The sequence below is a fragment of the Sinocyclocheilus grahami genome, unplaced genomic scaffold (assembly GCF_001515645.1).
Source record: "Sinocyclocheilus grahami isolate Dianchi unplaced genomic scaffold, SAMN03320097.WGS_v1.1 scaffold1772.1, whole genome shotgun sequence".
In the NCBI taxonomy this organism is placed as follows: domain Eukaryota; kingdom Metazoa; phylum Chordata; class Actinopteri; order Cypriniformes; family Cyprinidae; genus Sinocyclocheilus; species Sinocyclocheilus grahami.
The window spans coordinates 66,228-85,423 of NW_015506951.1; the positions used below are offsets into that span (position 1 = coordinate 66,228).

Genomic DNA, 19,196 nt, shown 5'->3' on the forward strand with positions numbered 1-19,196 from the left:
ATGTTTATTGAGTTTGATCATTTAAAATACACTGTTTTAATGCATTAAGCCACGTTAAGTGTTTTTCTCGTTAAGCGTTTAATAATTTCGCATTCAGAGACCACAACACTAGCGAAGAAATCATCAATCAACACTTGGCTTCGTTTTCACTTTATATTCACGCCTGAAGATCATCAGAATCCAGTTTTTATGCTGAAAAAGCTTTTGTGGGTACGTTTTAGCAGATCTGATACCAAAAAAAAAAAACGTTAGTTTTTCTATAAATGTGTCACTTTTGAAACGTTAGCTCTTCACTTGTGAAAATTCACCATGTTTTTTTTTTACTACAAATAAAACCAAAAAATCATGGTTGCTGTAGTTAAATCATGGTAACCACATATTAACCATGGTCTTGCTACACTAACCACAGTTTAACCACGGTATTTGTAGTAAAACTGTGGTTATACAAATGGTAGTCAATGCACCAAAAAATATGGTTGCTACACTTTTACTGCAATAAAACCAGGGTTATTTTTAGCTGTGGATGTTTAAAGCTTTATATATATATATATACACTACCAGTCAAAAGTTTTTGAACGGTAAGATTTTTAATGTTTGATCTTCTGCTCACCAAGCCTGCATTTATTTGATCCAAAGTACAGCAAAAGCAGTAAAATTGTGAAATATTTTTACTATTTAGAATAACTGTTGTCTATGTGAATATCTGTTAAACTGTAATGTATTTCTGTGATGCGCAGCTGTATTTTCAGCATCATTCCTCCAGTCTTCAGTGTCACATGATCTTCAGAAATCAGTATAATATGCTGATCTGCTGCTCTAGAAACATTTCTGATTATTATCAATGTTGAAAACAGCGGAGTATAATTTTTTCAGGTTTCTCTGATGAATAGAAAGTTATAGCATATTAGAATGATTTCTGAAGGACACTGAAGACTGGAGTAATGATGCTGAAAATCACAGAAATAAATTACATCTTAAAACATACTCCAATACAAAGCAGTTGTTATGAATAGTAAAAATATGTCACAATATTACAGTTTTTGCTGTATTTCTGATCAAATAAATGCAAGCTTGGTGAGCAGAAGAGACTTCTGTAAAAAACGTACTGTTCAAAAACATTTGAGTGCTAGTGTATACACTGTTTTGTGCCTTATAATATCATTTTCAGGGCTAGAAAGCCTCACGTTTGTCCATCAGCAGCTTATTTTTGATTATTATGACAAGTTATGGGTGCCTCCCCATAGATGCTAGTATGTTTGAAGCGTTTCTGAGCTTTCACGGCTGTATTTGTTTATGAACCTTTGTTAATGTTTGGTACGATCAGTCGATTCGGTCTCATCATCTGTAGTTTTATGTGTTGCATGCAAACCTTTCATTTCAATAGTAGCTTCTTGGAAAAGACTCTCCTGGTTTGTTTTGTTTAGTTTTTTTCTCGTCTTGCATGCAGTGCATCATTTAATATTTTTATATTGATATTTAACCGTCTTTAATTGTATCTGCAGAGCTGTTTTTGTAACGTGTGTGTGTTTGTATCTTCAGTATCTTTTCTTCTTGTCCAAAAAGTGCATTTATAGTTTATAATTATATGCAATAAAAATGTTACGTGCTTTTTAAATCACTTTTTTAATTATTAAACATCTTTGGAGGTAAGTTAACAAAGTTGCGTCACTTTACCAATCAAATGTTTGGAGTAATTATGATTTTATTAATGTTTCTTGAGCAGCAAATCAGCATATTAGAATGATTTCTGAAGACTGGAGTAATGATGCTGAAAATACAGCTTTGATCACAGAAATTAATTACAGTTTAAAACATATTCACATAGAAAACAGCTGTTTTACATTAGAATAATATTTCACAATTTTATAGGTTTTATTGTATTTTTGATCCAAGAAATGCAGCCTTGGTGAGCAGAAAAACACTTGAAAAGCTAAATTATTCCAAACTTTTGTGCAGATGCTTTTATTGAAAACCACTTACAAATTATATAAAACAAAGCAAACGCTTCAAAGGTGTTTTATAAATGATATTTACACTATTTTCTATCCATCACTTTGACACTAGATGGCGCCGAGAGACAGAAAATCCTCGCTAAAATGAATTCTAAAATAATGCATCTGATCTTCGATAATCCAAAGCCCTGAAAAAGTGACTGGTTTTTTGATTAATTGGTTATTGGTTAAGCAAATATTGTTTTATCCAAAGCCAAATGCAGTGCAGTAATGGCAAGAACTTGCTCAAGGACACAGCGGTGAAAAGATCTCAAGTACTTTTAAGTTCATTGAACCAGTGACGTGGATGAAATGAGTCAAAATTCGAACGAATCAATATGAAATGTCTATCTATATGAATATGTAATGAGGTGCTGAATATGAATGAGGTGTATTATCGTCCAGTCAGTGTTTCTAGTTCCAATGGTTGAATCCATCAGTCATTGGTCGGGACTGGGAGGGGCGGGGCCGTTCAGCCGATCTAACTCGTCGACCTGCGGAGTGGGTGTGGCCCCGACCCGCATAGGCCCCTCCCCCATGGCTGTGATGAGGTTCGGGACGCTCCTGCTGCGGACGCACTGGAAGTCCACGTGTCTGCTCTTCCCTTCCTCTTTCTCCCAGGACAGCTGGATGAAGGGACGCTGGACGTAGCTGTAGATGACCTCGGACTTGCCACCTGGACGCCGCTTCACCTTCTCCTTACAGGTGGGGTATCCTGAGACGCACAAAGGTGTCAGGAAGTAAAACCTCATTCAGTTTGTCCGTTCTAATGAACCTTTACAGACTTGTTTGTTGGGGTTGTTAATCAGTGCTTTATGCTTTAATTAAAGCCATCATTTCACATTTTTCACAGCTTGTTTTTTAAATAATCATGTTTAACGGCAGATTTGGTGGTGAAAACTACATTACCCATGATGCTGTGCAGAAAATTCCACCAATTAGAAAGCTGCGGCCAGCAAATTGCAATAGCTCTTAAGCTCCGCCCACTCCTACGAAGCTCTCGAAATACTTAAATATATGTACATATTTTGCGATAAACTTAAAATATATTGTTTCTCTAGTTATAATCAACAACTTTACATGATTACATTTATCATTGTTTTAATTCAGTTGTGTTGTTCGCAACGCTTCACGGGATTGTAGTTCTTTCCCTCGTTAAAGTCATTAAGTTTAAAGTCGTGTACCTTTGTCTTTTGCGGAAGCTTTCAGCCTGCATGACTTCAACTTAATTTTTAAGATAATCGTGTTTAACAGCGGAATTGGTGGTGAAAAACTACATTACCCATGATGCTGTGCAGAAATTCCACCAATTAGGTCAAAAGAGCCCCTTAGCTCCGCCCACTCACATGATGCACCACAAATCTAATGTAATGATGTAAAGTTCTCAAAATACTTAAATATGTGCATGAATGTATGGATATGTTACAATAAAATATATTGTTTCTCTAGATATAATCAACTTTAAATTAATAGTTTTAAATTTGCAATTCGCGTTGCTTCAAGGGATTGTAGTTCTTTCAGGTTAACAAGTGTCTTTGCCTTTTGTCCAATTTCCAAGTACTTTTTTGGACGGCACTTCACAAGCTTTTCACTATTTAATTTGAGAAAAACTACCGTCAAATACACACTGAAACAAAGATCTTCACAACTAACGGTCAAAATAAAAGATCGGTTTAACTTGAAGAAATTATGACACAAATATATTGCTATTGTATATTAAAAAAACATGCACTCTGTAAGGTTTTGTGGTGCGTTTGAATGTATCGTATCGATGTTCGAATCTGTGTGCGTTTACCCTCGATCCCGATGCGAATGTTTTTCAGGCCTCGCTCCTTCAGCAGAGCTTTCGCGACGTCTCTGTTCTCGATGAACTTGAAGAAACGGTAGAGTTTGGTGCTGTAGAGGACTTGAGAATCAAGAAAGCATATTTTATTGTTGATATTTAGATGTTTTGACGCCATCGCTATGTCCGAATATGTCTACTACTACACTATATAGTAGTACGTCTGATTTCGTAATATTCGAAAAACAGTAGGAGAAAAGTAAAAGGATAGTCATGTGACAGTAACACAATACCGTATGTAGCAAATCTAAATTACACATACTTTTTTTTAATGGCTTTAAAACCAAATATGTGACCCTGGAGCACAAAACCAGTCATAAGAGTCAATTTTGTGAAACTGAGATGTATCTCATTCAGTTTGTCCGTTCTAATGAACCTTTACAGACTTGTTTGTTGGGGTTGTTAATCAGTGCTTTATGCTTTAGTTAAAGCCATCATTTCACATTTTTCACAGCTTGTTTTTTAAATAATCATGTTTAACGGCAGATTTGGTGGTGGAAAACTACATTACCCATGATGCTGTGCAGAAAATTCCACCAATTAGAAAGCTGCGGCCAGCAAATTGCAGCTCTTAAGCTCCGCCCACTCCCATGAAGCTCTCGAAATACTTAAATATATGTATATATTTATGCATATTTTGCGATAAACTTAAAATATATTGTTTCTCTAGTTATAATCAACAACTTTACATGATTATATTTATCATTGTTTTAATTCAGTTGTGTTGTTCGCAACGCTTCACGGGATTGTAGTTCTTTCCCTCGTTAAAGTCATTAAGTTTCTGAGATGTATGCATCAACTAAAAGCTGAATAAATGAGCTTTCCATTGATGTATGGTTTGTTAGGATAGAACAATATCTGAAAATCTGGAATCTGAGGGTGCAAAAAAATCTAAATATTGAGAAAATCATCTTTAAAGTTGTCCAAATGAAGTTCTTAGCAATGCATATTACTAATCAATCATTAAGTTTTAATATATTTACGGTGTGAAATTTACAAAATATCTTCATGGAACATGATCTTAATATCCTAATGATTTTTGGCATACAAGAAAATTGATAATTGTGACCCATACGATGTATTGTTGGCTATTGCTACAAATATCCCCCAGCGACTTAACACTGCTTTTGTGCTCCAGAGTCACGTATAGTACCTACTAGACAATTTCAGACACAGCTTGCATCTAGATTTTTCAAGTTTGCATTCGCAGTTCTTTGCGCTAATAAAAGTGCGCTCACTTTGCGAGTTTTCCTCTCCCATCGGCGGAGGGTTGTCGTGATCCCAGTCTACGTTATCGTCGTCCGTGAGGACCACGATGTGGCACTCTCGTTCTCCTTCCTGAGCGCTCGCAACCATTGCCGGGACCAACAGCTCCTCCAGGAACGCCTCGAACTGCCCCCGAGCGCCGTCATTGGACAGCTCGTGCAGGAGAGCACCTGATTGGACCGAAACGATAATGAGTTTGAGCGTGCGTTGAGTTATTTATGGTGCATGTATGTGTGTTTTTGACTCACTGAGGTCTCGGCATCTGACGGTGCTGTAGTCGAAGTTTATACACAGATAATCGCACGCTTCGCGCAGTTCCGCCAACGACAAGCCCTCCGGACAGTGCAGCACGCCGACACGGTAATAATCCTGGACGAGAGATGACTTTGCGTTAAGTTTGCGTAGAATCAAACCGGCAGTGAACTGGAGGGAATTTGCGATCATACGTACCAGGATTACTCTGAAGATGTTGGCTCCGATGCCTTCTGCGATTTCATATTCACCTTTAGCGTTTGGTCGCGTGAAACTGTGCTGACGCGCTCGACCGAACATTCTGAGGAGACACACCTCGTTAGGTACGGTTTAAAGAATAATTCGGCCAAAAATGACAATTTGCTGAAAATGTAGCTACCCGCAGACCAATCCGAGATGAGGATGAGTTTGTTTCTTCATCAGGTTTGGAGAAATGTTGCATTGCATCAGTGTTTCACAGCAAGTGAATGGGTGCCATCAGAACGAGAGCTGATAAAAACATCACAATAATCCACAGCACTCCAGTCCATCAGTTAACATCTGGAGAAGACAAAAGCTGAGACAAATCCAGCATTAAGACGTTTTTAACTCAAATACATAGAGTCCATAATCCATAATAACTCTTCCTCCAGTGAGAAAGTGTTCTGGTCTGAATCAGGAGAGAAATCTGCACAGATCAAGCAGCGTTTAAACTGTAAACTTTAAAGCTTTTGTCTTCTCCAGATGATAACTGATGGACTGGAGTGCTGTGGATTATTGTGAGGTTTTTATCAGCTCTCGTTCTGACGGCACCCATTCACTTGCAGTGAGACACTGATGCAATGCTACATTTCTGCAGATCTGATGAAGAAACAAACTCTTAAATCCTGATCTCGGACGGCCTGCGGGTGAATGTTCTGTTTTGTCTGAACTGTTGCGTTCAGTACCTCCCAAGCACTGTATCCGGGTAAGCTGTGAATACCGCAGGATCCACCACAAAATGAGTCCCGTCCACTACTAGTGTGACCCGGTCATGTGATAAAGGGCGTGGTTGTGCAGGCCACGCCTCCTTTGTGACATCAGCCCCGCCCTCTGCTCCAGCAGTCACCCTGCGGGCTGTAAATCGAGACGTTAAATCGCTTTTTGAGATTGTAGAAATCAGTTTTTCAGTTCTGGAAGTGGTGTTTTTGGGTGTACCTGATTGGGACAGGCATGCACCACCTGTCGCGTGCTCCTCCGTCATGATCTTCTGGACGCCTGCAGACCGTTAAGACAGTCCATATGGTGAACAACATAATATTTTAAACTCCTTAAGCTCTGTCTGACTGACTCATGGGTCCAGCTTAACCCCACAGACACCCGGTAACCCTTTCCAAACCGGCTACAAACATGTTTATGCACAGCAAATGTGATTTAAATAATGGGCTAATGAATAAATGATGTTATTTAAAGACGAGTAAACGGTAATAAATGATCATGGTCATCAATACTATCACGGTATTGGTAAAACGTGTTGGAAATGTTCAAGTACTCATGCACACAAATTAAATCATGAGTTTTATGTCGAAAAACCAACACGCAACATAAAATTAGCAGCACTTCTTGTTTGCATGAACATTACATTTACATTTAGTCATTTAGGATTAGAAAAAGAATAGAGAATGCTAGAGTCAGAGTGTCGGGTGCGAGTGTTACAAGATCAAGTTTTTAAAATAAATAAATAAAAAGATAACGAGTAGATAGAGAGTGCTAGTAGAGGGTCAAGTATAGATGTGTTTTTAGCCATTTCTTGAAGATGAAAATACGCTGTTAAATATCTTAGTTTTTAATTAAACTTAATCAAACTGCTAACCAGCTCGACACCATAGTACACTAATAGCATCTTATTGAATACCATAGTACTTTGCTATATTTAACAGCACCGAATACCATATTCTTGAATTCTAAAGTGTTTTATTAAATTACTTTGGTGCATAGTAATCACAATATACTTTACCACTCAACTTTTATTTTTTAGTGTGGTGCAAGGGAATAAATAAACAGACTTGTTGAATTCATTGCTAATAAACATGCAGATAACCAGTGATAAATTATAAATAATATAAAGTCCCTGATAGCACATGCACATCACGGAAACGTCTATTTGACGTCTGCAAGACGTATTTTTTAGAGCGTTTGCTCATATGCAATATGTCTACAGCACGTCTCCCATCAGACGTCAAATAGACGTTTAGAAGATGATTTAACTGACATCGTACACGGACATCTATCAGATGTTTGTACACAGCAGATGCTTTCCAGATGAAGCTTAAAGTGGTTAAACTGTGGTTAGTGTAGCAAGACCATGGTTCATTTGTGGTTACCAAGGTTTAACTATAGTAACCATGATGTTTTGGTTTTATTTGTAGTAAACCCTGCTGAAAAAACCAAAACAATACACACCATCACAAAATTTGTAATGGGTTTACTGGTTATATTTTGGTTTTAATGGAAACTGTAATGGACCCTGTGGTAGTAGGTCACCTTCTATTGGTGGCTTGTTGAAAACAATCAATCCTAATGAAATATGTCCCAAAATACACTACATTAAACCATTTTTTAAATAGTTTTAATGGTTAAAAGTTGATGGTTTGTATTGGAAACCATTAGAATTTTTCTGTTCTATTGGTTTTTTTTCCAGCAGGGAAACCATGGTTAATTTTCTTAAGGGTTAACCTTTTATATATACATTTCTATTTTCATTAAGCTATATAATAGTTGTTAGTTACTCACCGGAGAGTCTGCGTTCAAAACATTGAGGATCCTCCTGCTCGAAGACACCAGAGACTGTGTGCGGATTAACCGACGGTTAATCCGACGGTTAATCACGTGACGCGCAGGGCGGGAAGCCCTGAGCTGATCTGATCTCTGAGGGCTGACATACAACAGCGGTTTAAACGAGTCGAAGTTGACGGGTTCGTTTAAAAGTGGGTCACGAAGACATATAAACGCTCGGGCTACACGCAAGTGCTAGTCTCTGTGTTCGTATCGTTTAAGCTGCATTTATTTGTCCTTTCGCGACGCGAAATATAACTTGCCGCAAGACGCTTGTCTTGCAAATGATATTAAGACAACACAAACTGTTAAAATAACTTAATCTTTAATAATAAGTAAATGCACGACGCCATGGCAAACAGGTAAGTTGACCGTTTTGTATTAAACAATATTCGTGTCATAATGTCGAGAAATGCTATATTCACGTCAAGTTTAATCACGGTTTTAAATCCAAAGCATTGCAAAATCACCTTAGAAGAGTCACTTTTCAGAAATGTTTTGTTGGAAAATATGTTGTAAATTAAGTGTAGGCTATATTTGATTTATTATTATGTATATATAGGGGAGCGCGGGGCACAACGTAACACTTTTTGACTTTCTCAGTTTGTGTAAATACAAATGTCTAGTACAAATGTCACTTTGTTTCATAATTACAGCGTATACGTTTTTCTTTATTTACGCTCTCAAATTGGTGAAATGTGACAACATGCCCCGTAGGTGGGGTGCATCGTAACATCTGAGGGGCACGTTGTAACATGACCATATGACACCTTCAAATGTTATCTGATTGCATTAAAAAATATACAAGACGAACTAAAATATTTTGTCAATAAAATAAAATGAACGCATTGCAACCATGTTTGGGACGGCCCGCAAAAATGCTTTACATGTCTTAAAATAATAACTAATAAACATTGACGTTCATTCTTTATTCACCTGTTTCTCATTCAAATTCATTAAATAGTGTGAATTACATCAGTAATATTTAATAGTTTAATAATAGCGGGGCACATTGTAACACAGTGCTACAACGTTTCCCATCTGCGCCACTGGAATTAGTGTCTTCTGCTAGTTATCAAAGCATTAAAAAACCATCTAAACTGATAAATAACAGACTGGAGATTAAAATAGTAGCAGATTTGTCTCGTATTAAATTAATGATAAAAACGGAGACGAAAAATGTACTTGGACCACAATTTAAATTTTACTGTGGTAAAATAGATGTTCAGCGATATCTTCAAAAGATTTTAGAATTTTGGCGCACTTTTTTCTCTATATAGTGTTGATATGGTAACTAATTATATTTATATATTTCCAACCCATTTAAAAAAGAATTCTTCTGCAGTTCTGGCTCATGAAACAGTCCTCACAGTTATATCAGAGTGCCGATGATGACCGGTTAATGTCTTCTCTCTGGCTTGGCCTTAATTACTAGGGCTGGGTTTTGACACAAATTTCATGATTCGATTCGATTCGCATTCAATATCAGTACAGTACATGCCAAATTTTCAAAGAAAAAATCTCTCAACTAATGCTGTAAAATATACATTACAGAAGGTTAAAATGTACTGATTTGTTAAAGTTGCACTTAATGAAGTTTTTAAAATAATAGTTACAATTACATCATAATATTTCTACTTCGATTCTTTTTTTTTTTATTTTTAAATATAAACATAATGGTGGCTGTCATAACTTGATTTATTCAAACATTGAAGAACAGTAAAATTTATAATGAATATGTTATATGGTGGATATTTAGATTATTACAGTTGGAGAAATGTTGCATTGCATCAGTGTTTCACAGCAAGTGAATGGGTGCCATCAGAACGAGAGCTGATAAAAACATCACAATAATCCACAGCACTCCAGTCCATCAGTTAACATCTGGAGAAGACAAAAGCTGAGACAAATCCAGCATTAAGACGTTTTTAACTCAAATACATAGAGTCCATAATCCATAATAACTCTTCCTCCAGTGAGAAAGTGTTCTGGTCTGAATCAGGAGAGAAATCTGCACAGATCAAGCAGCGTTTAAACTGTAAACTTTAAAGCTTTTGTCTTCTCCAGATGATAACTGATGGACTGGAGTGCTGTGGATTATTGTGAGGTTTTTATCAGCTCTCGTTCTGACGGCACCCATTCACTTGCAGTGAGACACTGATGCAATGCTACATTTCTGCAGATCTGATGAAGAAACAAACTCTTAAATCCTGATCTCGGACGGCCTGCGGGTGAATGTTCTGTTTTGTCTGAACTGTTGCGTTCAGTACCTCCCAAGCACTGTATCCGGGTAAGCTGTGAATACCGCAGGATCCACCACAAAATGAGTCCCGTCCACTACTAGTGTGACCCGGTCATGTGATAAAGGGCGTGGTTGTGCAGGCCACGCCTCCTTTGTGACATCAGCCCCGCCCTCTGCTCCAGCAGTCACCCTGCGGGCTGTAAATCGAGACGTTAAATCGCTTTTTGAGATTGTAGAAATCAGTTTTTCAGTTCTGGAAGTGGTGTTTTTGGGTGTACCTGATTGGGACAGGCATGCACCACCTGTCGCGTGCTCCTCCGTCATGATCTTCTGGACGCCTGCAGACCGTTAAGACAGTCCATATGGTGAACAACATAATATTTTAAACTCCTTAAGCTCTGTCTGACTGACTCATGGGTCCAGCTTAACCCCACAGACACCCGGTAACCCTTTCCAAACCGGCTACAAACATGTTTATGCACAGCAAATGTGATTTAAATAATGGGCTAATGAATAAATGATGTTATTTAAAGACGAGTAAACGGTAATAAATGATCATGGTCATCAATACTATCACGGTATTGGTAAAACGTGTTGGAAATGTTCAAGTACTCATGCACACAAATTAAATCATGAGTTTTATGTCGAAAAACCAACACGCAACATAAAATTAGCAGCACTTCTTGTTTGCATGAACATTACATTTACATTTAGTCATTTAGGATTAGAAAAAGAATAGAGAATGCTAGAGTCAGAGTGTCGGGTGCGAGTGTTAAAAGATCAAGTTTTTTAAAATAAATAAATAAAAAGATAACGAGTAGATAGAGAGTGCTAGTAGAGGGTCAAGTATAGATGTGTTTTTAGCCATTTCTTGAAGATGAAAATACGCTGTTAAATATCTGTAAGTTTTTAATTAAACTTAATCAAACTGCTAACCAGCTCGACACCATAGTACAAAGATCAAGTTTTTTAAAATAAATAAATAAAAAGATAACGAGTAGATAGAGAGTGCTAGTAGAGGGTCAAGTATAGATGTGTTTTTAGCCATTTCTTGAAGATGAAAATACGCTGTTAAATATCTGTAAGTTTTTAATTAAACTTAATCAAACTGCTAACCAGCTCGACACCATAGTACACTAATAGCATCTTATTGAATACCATAGTACTTTGCTATATTTAACAGCACCGAATACCATATTCTTGAATTCTAAAGTGTTTTATTAAATTACTTTGGTGCATAGTAATCACAATATACTTTACCACTCAACTTTTATTTTTTAGTGTGGTGCAAGGGAATAAATAAACAGACTTGTTGAATTCATTGCTAATAAACATGCAGATAACCAGTGATAAATTATAAATAATATAAAGTCCCTGATAGCACATGCACATCACGGAAACGTCTATTTGACGTCTGCAAGACGTATTTTTTAGAGCGTTTGCTCATATGCAATATGTCTACAGCACGTCTCCCATCAGACGTCAAATAGACGTTTAGAAGATGATTTAACTGACATCGTACACGGACATCTATCAGATGTTTGTACACAGCAGATGCTTTCCAGATGAAGCTTAAAGTGGTTAAACTGTGGTTAGTGTAGCAAGACCATGGTTCATTTGTGGTTACCAAGGTTTAACTATAGTAACCATGATGTTTTGGTTTTATTTGTAGTAAACCCTGCTGAAAAAACCAAAACAATACACACCATCACAAAATTTGTAATGGGTTTACTGGTTATATTTTGGTTTTAATGGAAACTGTAATGGACCCTGTGGTAGTAGGTCACCTTCTATTGGTGGCTTGTTGAAAACAATCAATCCTAATGAAATATGTCCCAAAATACACTACATTAAACCATTTTTTAAATAGTTTTAATGGTTAAAAGTTGATGGTTTGTATTGGAAACCATTAGAATTTTTCTGTTCTATTGGGTTTTTTTCCAGCAGGGAAACCATGGTTAATTTTCTTAAGGGTTAACCTTTTATATATACATTTCTATTTTCATTAAGCTATATAATAGTTGTTAGTTACTCACCGGAGAGTCTGCGTTCAAAACATTGAGGATCCTCCTGCTCGAAGACACCAGAGACTGTGTGCGGATTAACCGACGGTTAATCCGACGGTTAATCACGTGACGCGCAGGGCGGGAAGCCCTGAGCTGATCTGATCTCTGAGGGCTGACATACAACAGCGGTTTAAACGAGTCGAAGTTGACGGGTTCGTTTAAAAGTGGGTCACGAAGACATATAAACGCTCGGGCTACACGCAAGTGCTAGTCTCTGTGTTCGTATCGTTTAAGCTGCATTTATTTGTCCTTTCGCGACGCGAAATATAACTTGCCGCAAGACGCTTGTCTTGCAAATGATATTAAGACAACACAAACTGTTAAAATAACTTAATCTTTAATAATAAGTAAATGCACGACGCCATGGCAAACAGGTAAGTTGACCGTTTTGTATTAAACAATATTCGTGTCATAATGTCGAGAAATGCTATATTCACGTCAAGTTTAATCACGGTTTTAAATCCAAAGCATTGCAAAATCACCTTAGAAGAGTCACTTTTCAGAAATGTTTTGTCGGAAAATATGTTGTAAATTAAGTGTAGGCTATATTTGATTTATTATTATGTATATATAGGGGAGCGCGGGGCACAACGTAACACTTTTTGACTTTCTCAGTTTGTGTAAATACAAATGTCTAGTACAAATGTCACTTTGTTTCATAATTACAGCGTATACGTTTTTCTTTATTTACGCTCTCAAATTGGTGAAATGTGACAACATGCCCCGTAGGTGGGGTGCATCGTAACATCTGAGGGGCACGTTGTAACATGACCATATGACACCTTCAAATGTTATCTGATTGCATTAAAAAATATACAAGACGAACTAAAATATTTTGTCAATAAAATAAAATGAACGCATTGCAACCATGTTTGGGACGGCCCGCAAAAATGCTTTACATGTCTTAAAATAATAACTAATAAACATTGACGTTCATTCTTTATTCACCTGTTTCTCATTCAAATTCATTAAATAGTGTGAATTACATCAGTAATATTTAATAGTTTAATAATAGCGGGGCACATTGTAACACAGTGCTACAACGTTTCCCATCTGCGCCACTGGAATTAGTGTCTTCTGCTAGTTATCAAAGCATTAAAAAACCATCTAAACTGATAAATAACAGACTGGAGATTAAAATAGTAGCAGATTTGTCTCGTATTAAATTAATGATAAAAACGGAAAAGAAAAATGTACTTGGACCACAATTTAAATTTTACTGTGGTAAAATAGATGTTCAGCGATATCTTCAAAAGATTTTAGAATTTTGGCGCACTTTTTTCTCTATATAGTGTTGATATGGTAACTAATTATATTTATATATTTCCAACCCATTTAAAAAAGAATTCTTCTGCAGTTCTGGCTCATGAAACAGTCCTCACAGTTATATCAGAGTGCCGATGATGACCGGTTAATGTCTTCTCTCTGGCTTGGCCTTAATTACTAGGGCTGGGTTTTGACACAAATTTCATGATTCGATTCGATTCGCATTCAATATCAGTACAGTACATGCCAAATTTTCAAAGAAAAAATCTCTCAACTAATGCTGTAAAATATACATTACAGAAGGTTAAAATGTACTGATTTGTTAAAGTTGCACTTAATGAAGTTTTTAAAATAATAGTTACAATTACATCATAATATTTCTACTTCGATTCTTTTTTTTTTTAAATGATTTTCGTCCACGAAATTGAGCCAAAACAGTCAAAATTGTGTCTAAAATGTAAGTCTCTTAATTTTAACTTCTTATCGAACTACTGTTGTATAAAATCAGTGGCACAATGCAATCGTGCTGATATTCAGGGAAACATCTTGGTCGTGTAATTCTTACCCAAATCATATATTATAAATATCATTTTTTACAGCATAATTTATCTGTAACTTGTAACTGTTTTGGCTTCTGCATGAGTCTCTCATCCTAATGACCCAGTGGAGCATCAGACCTGGAATGATTTGATGAAGGTCCACAGCAGGTTGCGAATGCCCTCAAAACGGTTGAGCAGTTTCACCAGACGCATGACACGGAAAAGCCGGAAGAGTGTGATTGACACGCTCATATTCTCAGACACAAGTCATTGGTGTTTGGTGATGAGTTTTTGGCTCAACGTCTGCATTTAAAGTCACAGCAGACCAGTCAAGTTTTTCCACACTGACTCAATCAATCATTTCTTTTTGAACCTTATAAACAGAGGCACTGTCATGTTAGAATAGAAAAGGCTCCTGCCCAAACTATTATTGCTATCAAATTAGAAGCACACAATTCCCTAGAATATAAGGTAACGCTTTAGAATACTGTTCCACCATTAATGAATAACTACACAAGAACACACGAGTGACGCAATATTAGCACTCTAGTAACTACTAGTATCTAATAAGAAACTCTGATTAATGAATTAGTAAGTGTTTAGTGGAATGTGGTAGTGTGTGTATTTATCGGGATCGCGTGCCGTCGGTGTTGTCTTTATGTGTGCGCTTCGGATGAGAGTCAGCGCGAGAAGCAAGCGGAGAAAAGGTACTCCTCTCGGAAAACATACAAATAAAGATCACTTTTAATGTTTAATTGCTATTTGGAGCATTGGGATCGCTAGAATAAAGCAATAAGCTGTTATAAATTCACTGTAAACCACGGCTTCACGGGGCTTATTGCTTTTATAAAACGGTTATATACGTAGTTAGGTTTCACAAAATAAAACGGAGCAAATAAAGTGTAATGATATTAATAAACACAGTATTCTTCCACCAAACAATGTAGCTCCTCAGAAACAGTTGTGGTTGCTACAAAGTGGTTGCCGAGCAACACACAAACGTAAACAAAGGTGTGTGTTACTTTGTTGCGTCATTTACAACAGCTTCGAACGCGGCTCAGCCAATCAGAGTCAAGCACCGGAACTCTTCGCTTTATAAGAGGGACTAATGAACACATTTTTGCGAAAACCTCAAAATCGACGTTTTTCGCTTATTTTGCCTATAGCTCAAAATTAGCCTGTGCGCATTCACACTCATTTTGCCAGCACTGGTCACAGGTTTGAAAGGGAGTTGTTCATTATAAACCCACTCTGGCCAGCCTTCGAATGTTGACACGGTGAAGAGAGCCAGCATGCCGTTCAAAACGCTGTCGAAGTTTAAGTCACTGTTCATCCATATACGTTGACTGAGCACCATGTCGTGGAGAGCGTGTTCCTGGTGTTGTATAAACCTTCCCCTGAGAGCACCACCGGGAGAGAAAATTATGTAGATTTGGAGAGTTCAGAGATCTCAGAGTGAAGAATGAAAGTTCAAGCATACCGGCATTCTTCCGCCGTCATTTTGAGCGGGTCTGTGCAGAAAAAAAATTTCCCCTGCCGGATTAACAGAAAAAAAACCACATCAAATTAAACCAGACTCTAATATCATACATGCATAGATGCTGAAGAGCGAACTATCTGACCTTAAAAAGCTGAACGCCAATGCAGGCAAACATGAAATCCAAGAGCATCGTGACTAAAACGATGTTGCCGATGGTCTTGATGGCCACAAACACACACTGGACCACATGCTAAAACACAGCAAAGACCTGATGAGGAACAGGGAGACATTTATCATGTAATAATCCCGAAACTAGACGCTCTGGGACGACTCACTTTGAGACCTTTAGCTCGATTTATGGCTCTTAAAGGTCTCAACACTCTCAAGACCCTGAGGATTTTTACCACCGAGATGGCGCTTGATCTGCGGAGAGACATGAGGACTGTAAAAGAACACTTGTCGTTTTCCAAAGCACCCTGTTTGTGGAAAAATGCTGAAGTGTATGTAAAGCTAGTGTTTGTACGCAGCCAGTCAAATGTTTCTGAACAGTGAGATTTTTAATGCTTTTTACAGAAGTCTCTTCTGCTCACCAGGCTTGCATTTATTCGATCCAAAGTACAGCAAGAGCAGTAATATTGTGAAATATTTTTACTATTTAAAATAACTGTTTTCTATTTGAATATATTTTAAAATGTCATTTATTTCTGTGATCAAAGCTGAATTTTGTCACATGATCTTCAGAAATCAGTATAATATGCTGATTTGTTGCTCAAGAAACATTTCTGATTATTATCAATGTTGAACACAGCGGAGTAGATTTTTTTTTCAGGTTTCTTTGATGCATAGAAAGTTCAGAAGAACAGCATTTATCTGAAAATAGAAATGTTTTGTAACATTATAAATGTCTTGATCAATATTGTTATAAAGTATAATGTTACAAAAGCTTTTTATTTCAGATAAATGCTGATCTTTCTGTTCATCAGAGAATCCTGCAAAAAAAATGTACACAACTGTTTTAAATATTGATAATAATAATAGTGCTGGGCAACGATTAATCGCGATTAATCGCATTCAAAATAAAAGCTTTTGTTTATATAATATGTGTGTGTAATGTGTATTATGTATATAAATACACATGCATGCATGTATATATTTAAGAAAAAATATTTTATGTTTATATATTAAATATATTTATATAAATGATATGAATATAAATATACATGTAAATATTTTCTAAATATATACTGTATGTGTGTCTCTTTATATATACATAATAAATATACACAGTACACACACGCATATATTATATAAACAAAAACTTTTATTTTGGACGCGATTAATCGTTGCCCAGCACTAAAATAATAATAATAAGAATGTTTCTCGAGCAGCAAATCAGTATGATTTGAGACTGATCATGTGACACTGAAGACTGGCGTAATGATGATAAAAATTCAGCTTTGATCACAGAAATAAATTACAGTTTAACGGATATTCACATAGAAAGCGTTTTTTTAAATAGTAAAAATATTTTACTGTTTTTGCTGTACTTTGGATCAAATGAATGCAGGCTTGGTGAGCAGAAGAGACTGTAAAAAGCATTAAAAATCTTACGGTCCAAAAACCATTTCTATCGCTCTAAGTCTGCTCTATTTCTGTTTGTCAGAAAAAGATTGCTCTGAAATCTCACTCCATTCCCATGGACAGCAGGGAGACACCGACAACAATCAGGTCCAGGATGTTGAAGGAATTACGGCAGAAAGAGCCCTTGTGCAAGAAGGCACCATACGTGGTCATCTGCAGCGGACAAAGAAGCACTGAACCATTCACAGAATCAAAACGCAACAAAACCGCTTGTTAGAATGCACACCGAACCCTCATCCCACCTTCAGCACAATCTCTGCGGTAAAAACCGAAGTGAAGACATAATCAGCGTAGGCCAGGACCTGGAGCACAGCAAGAAAGGTAGCTGTTGAAGGCAACTGTAGGAACAAGTAGATATAGGCAAGTCTAGAGATTGTGTACCTGGTTCCTGAAGGACATCGGGTCGATGGGGTCCTCCGCAGCCAATGAGATACTGCTAAGCAGGATGAAGAGGAGGATGATGTTGGTGAAGGTTGTAGCATTGATGATGCGATGGCAGAGTTTGCGGAACCTGAGCAGAAAGATAAAAAAAACCCTAATAAACAGTGGCTATGTTTCCATCACCCTGTTATTATGTGCACTTTGACACATCACGTGGCCAAATTAAAAAAACAAATCCTTTCATTTTTACGCTCGCTTGAGGTAGTTTTTGATTGGTGCGAAAAACGGTTAATAATTGGAGACGGAAACACATTTTGCGAATAAATTTCTCCATGCGCACCAAAAAAGTAATCAAGTCATCAACCAGTGGACAGATCTCATTGCACAGCATCTGAAATGTTGTTATGGTCATTCTTAAATAAGTCTGTCGTCAAAGTATTCTGTATAACTGCCTCCCAGAACCGTCTTACAAAAAAACCCTAATAAACAGTGGCTATGTTTCCATCACCCTGTTATTATGTGCACTTTGACAAATCACGTGGCCAAATTAAAAAAACAAATCCTTTCATTTTTACGCTCGCTTGAGGTAGTTTTTGATTGGTGCGAAAAACGGTTAATAATCGGAGACGGAAACACATTTTGCGAATAAATTTCTCCATGCGCACCAAAGAAGTCATCAAGTCATCAACCAGTGGACAGATCTCATTGCACAGCATCTGAAATGTTGTTATGGTCATTCTTAAATAAGTCTGTCGTCAAAGTATTCTGTATAACTGCCTCCCAGAACCGTCTTACACGACTGCGTTCCCATCCTCCTGCGAACGCATTTATTGTTTCGTCTGCTCGCTCTGAGGCACAAGTAATTTATTATACATGAAAATGGTTATATTCAGTGGCTTCTCCTACTTTTCTTAGAGATATTTAGTGCCAGTATATCAGGAAGTGACGATTTTGTTCTTTGACTCGTTGGATGGAAATGGTGCTCATTCACAAATGCGACCCTGCAGCACAAAAGCAGTGTTGAGTCGCTGGGGGATATTTGTAGCAATAGCCAACAATACATTGTATGGGTCACAATTATACATTTCTCTTATGCCAGAAATCATTAGGATATTAAGTAAAGATCATGTTCCATGAAGATATTTAGTAAATGTCCTACCGTAAATATATCAAAACCTAATGTTTGATTAGTAATATGCATTGCTAAGAACTTCATTTGAACAACTTTAAAGATGATTTTCTCAATATTTTGATTTTGTTGCACCGTCAGATTCCAGATTTTCAAATAGTTGTATCTCAGCCAAATATTGTCCTATCCTAACAAACCATACATCAATGGAAAGCCTATTTATTTATTTATTCCCTTATGACTGGTTTTGTGGTCCACGGTCACAGATGTTTTATGCAATATTCCATTTGGATCTTTGGATGAAACC

At 37.0% G+C, this 19,196-nt stretch overlaps 2 protein-coding genes across 5 annotated transcripts in view; both read right to left on the reverse strand.

The window, feature by feature from the left end:
- Positions 1-1,956: 1,956 nt before the first annotated feature.
- kctd20 (potassium channel tetramerization domain containing 20) lies at positions 1,957-8,722 on the reverse strand. Of its 4 annotated transcripts, none has more exons than XM_016258971.1 (7): positions 8,104-8,722; positions 6,529-6,588; positions 6,279-6,447; positions 5,349-5,653; positions 5,073-5,270; positions 3,787-3,897; positions 1,957-2,706 (listed from the first exon to the last, which is right to left on the reverse strand). In XM_016258971.1, the coding sequence occupies exons 2-7, from the start codon at positions 6,572-6,574 to the stop codon at positions 2,432-2,434; spliced, it is 1,104 nt and encodes a 367-aa protein (XP_016114457.1). In that variant the 5' UTR covers positions 6,575-6,588; positions 8,104-8,722; the 3' UTR covers positions 1,957-2,431. The 4 variants fall into 4 exon arrangements, with proteins under 4 accessions (XP_016114457.1, XP_016114458.1, XP_016114456.1 ...); XM_016258972.1 differs by lacking the exon at positions 8,104-8,722 and having other exon boundaries at positions 5,349-5,469; positions 5,551-5,653; positions 6,529-6,976; XM_016258970.1 differs by lacking the exon at positions 8,104-8,722 and having other exon boundaries at positions 6,529-6,977.
- A 6,636-nt stretch (positions 8,723-15,358) lies between these two features.
- cacna1sa (calcium channel, voltage-dependent, L type, alpha 1S subunit, a) overlaps positions 15,359-19,196 on the reverse strand; it is a 23,998-nt gene continuing 20,160 nt past the window's right edge. The window contains exons 21-24 of the mRNA XM_016258974.1: positions 16,074-16,161; positions 15,881-15,988; positions 15,739-15,791; positions 15,359-15,655 (exon numbers count right to left, since the gene is read on the reverse strand). Of these exons, the coding sequence (XP_016114460.1) occupies positions 15,364-15,655; positions 15,739-15,791; positions 15,881-15,988; positions 16,074-16,161 (541 nt within the window). The 3' untranslated portion in view covers positions 15,359-15,363. The remainder of the gene's footprint in view (positions 15,656-15,738; positions 15,792-15,880; positions 15,989-16,073; positions 16,162-19,196) is intronic.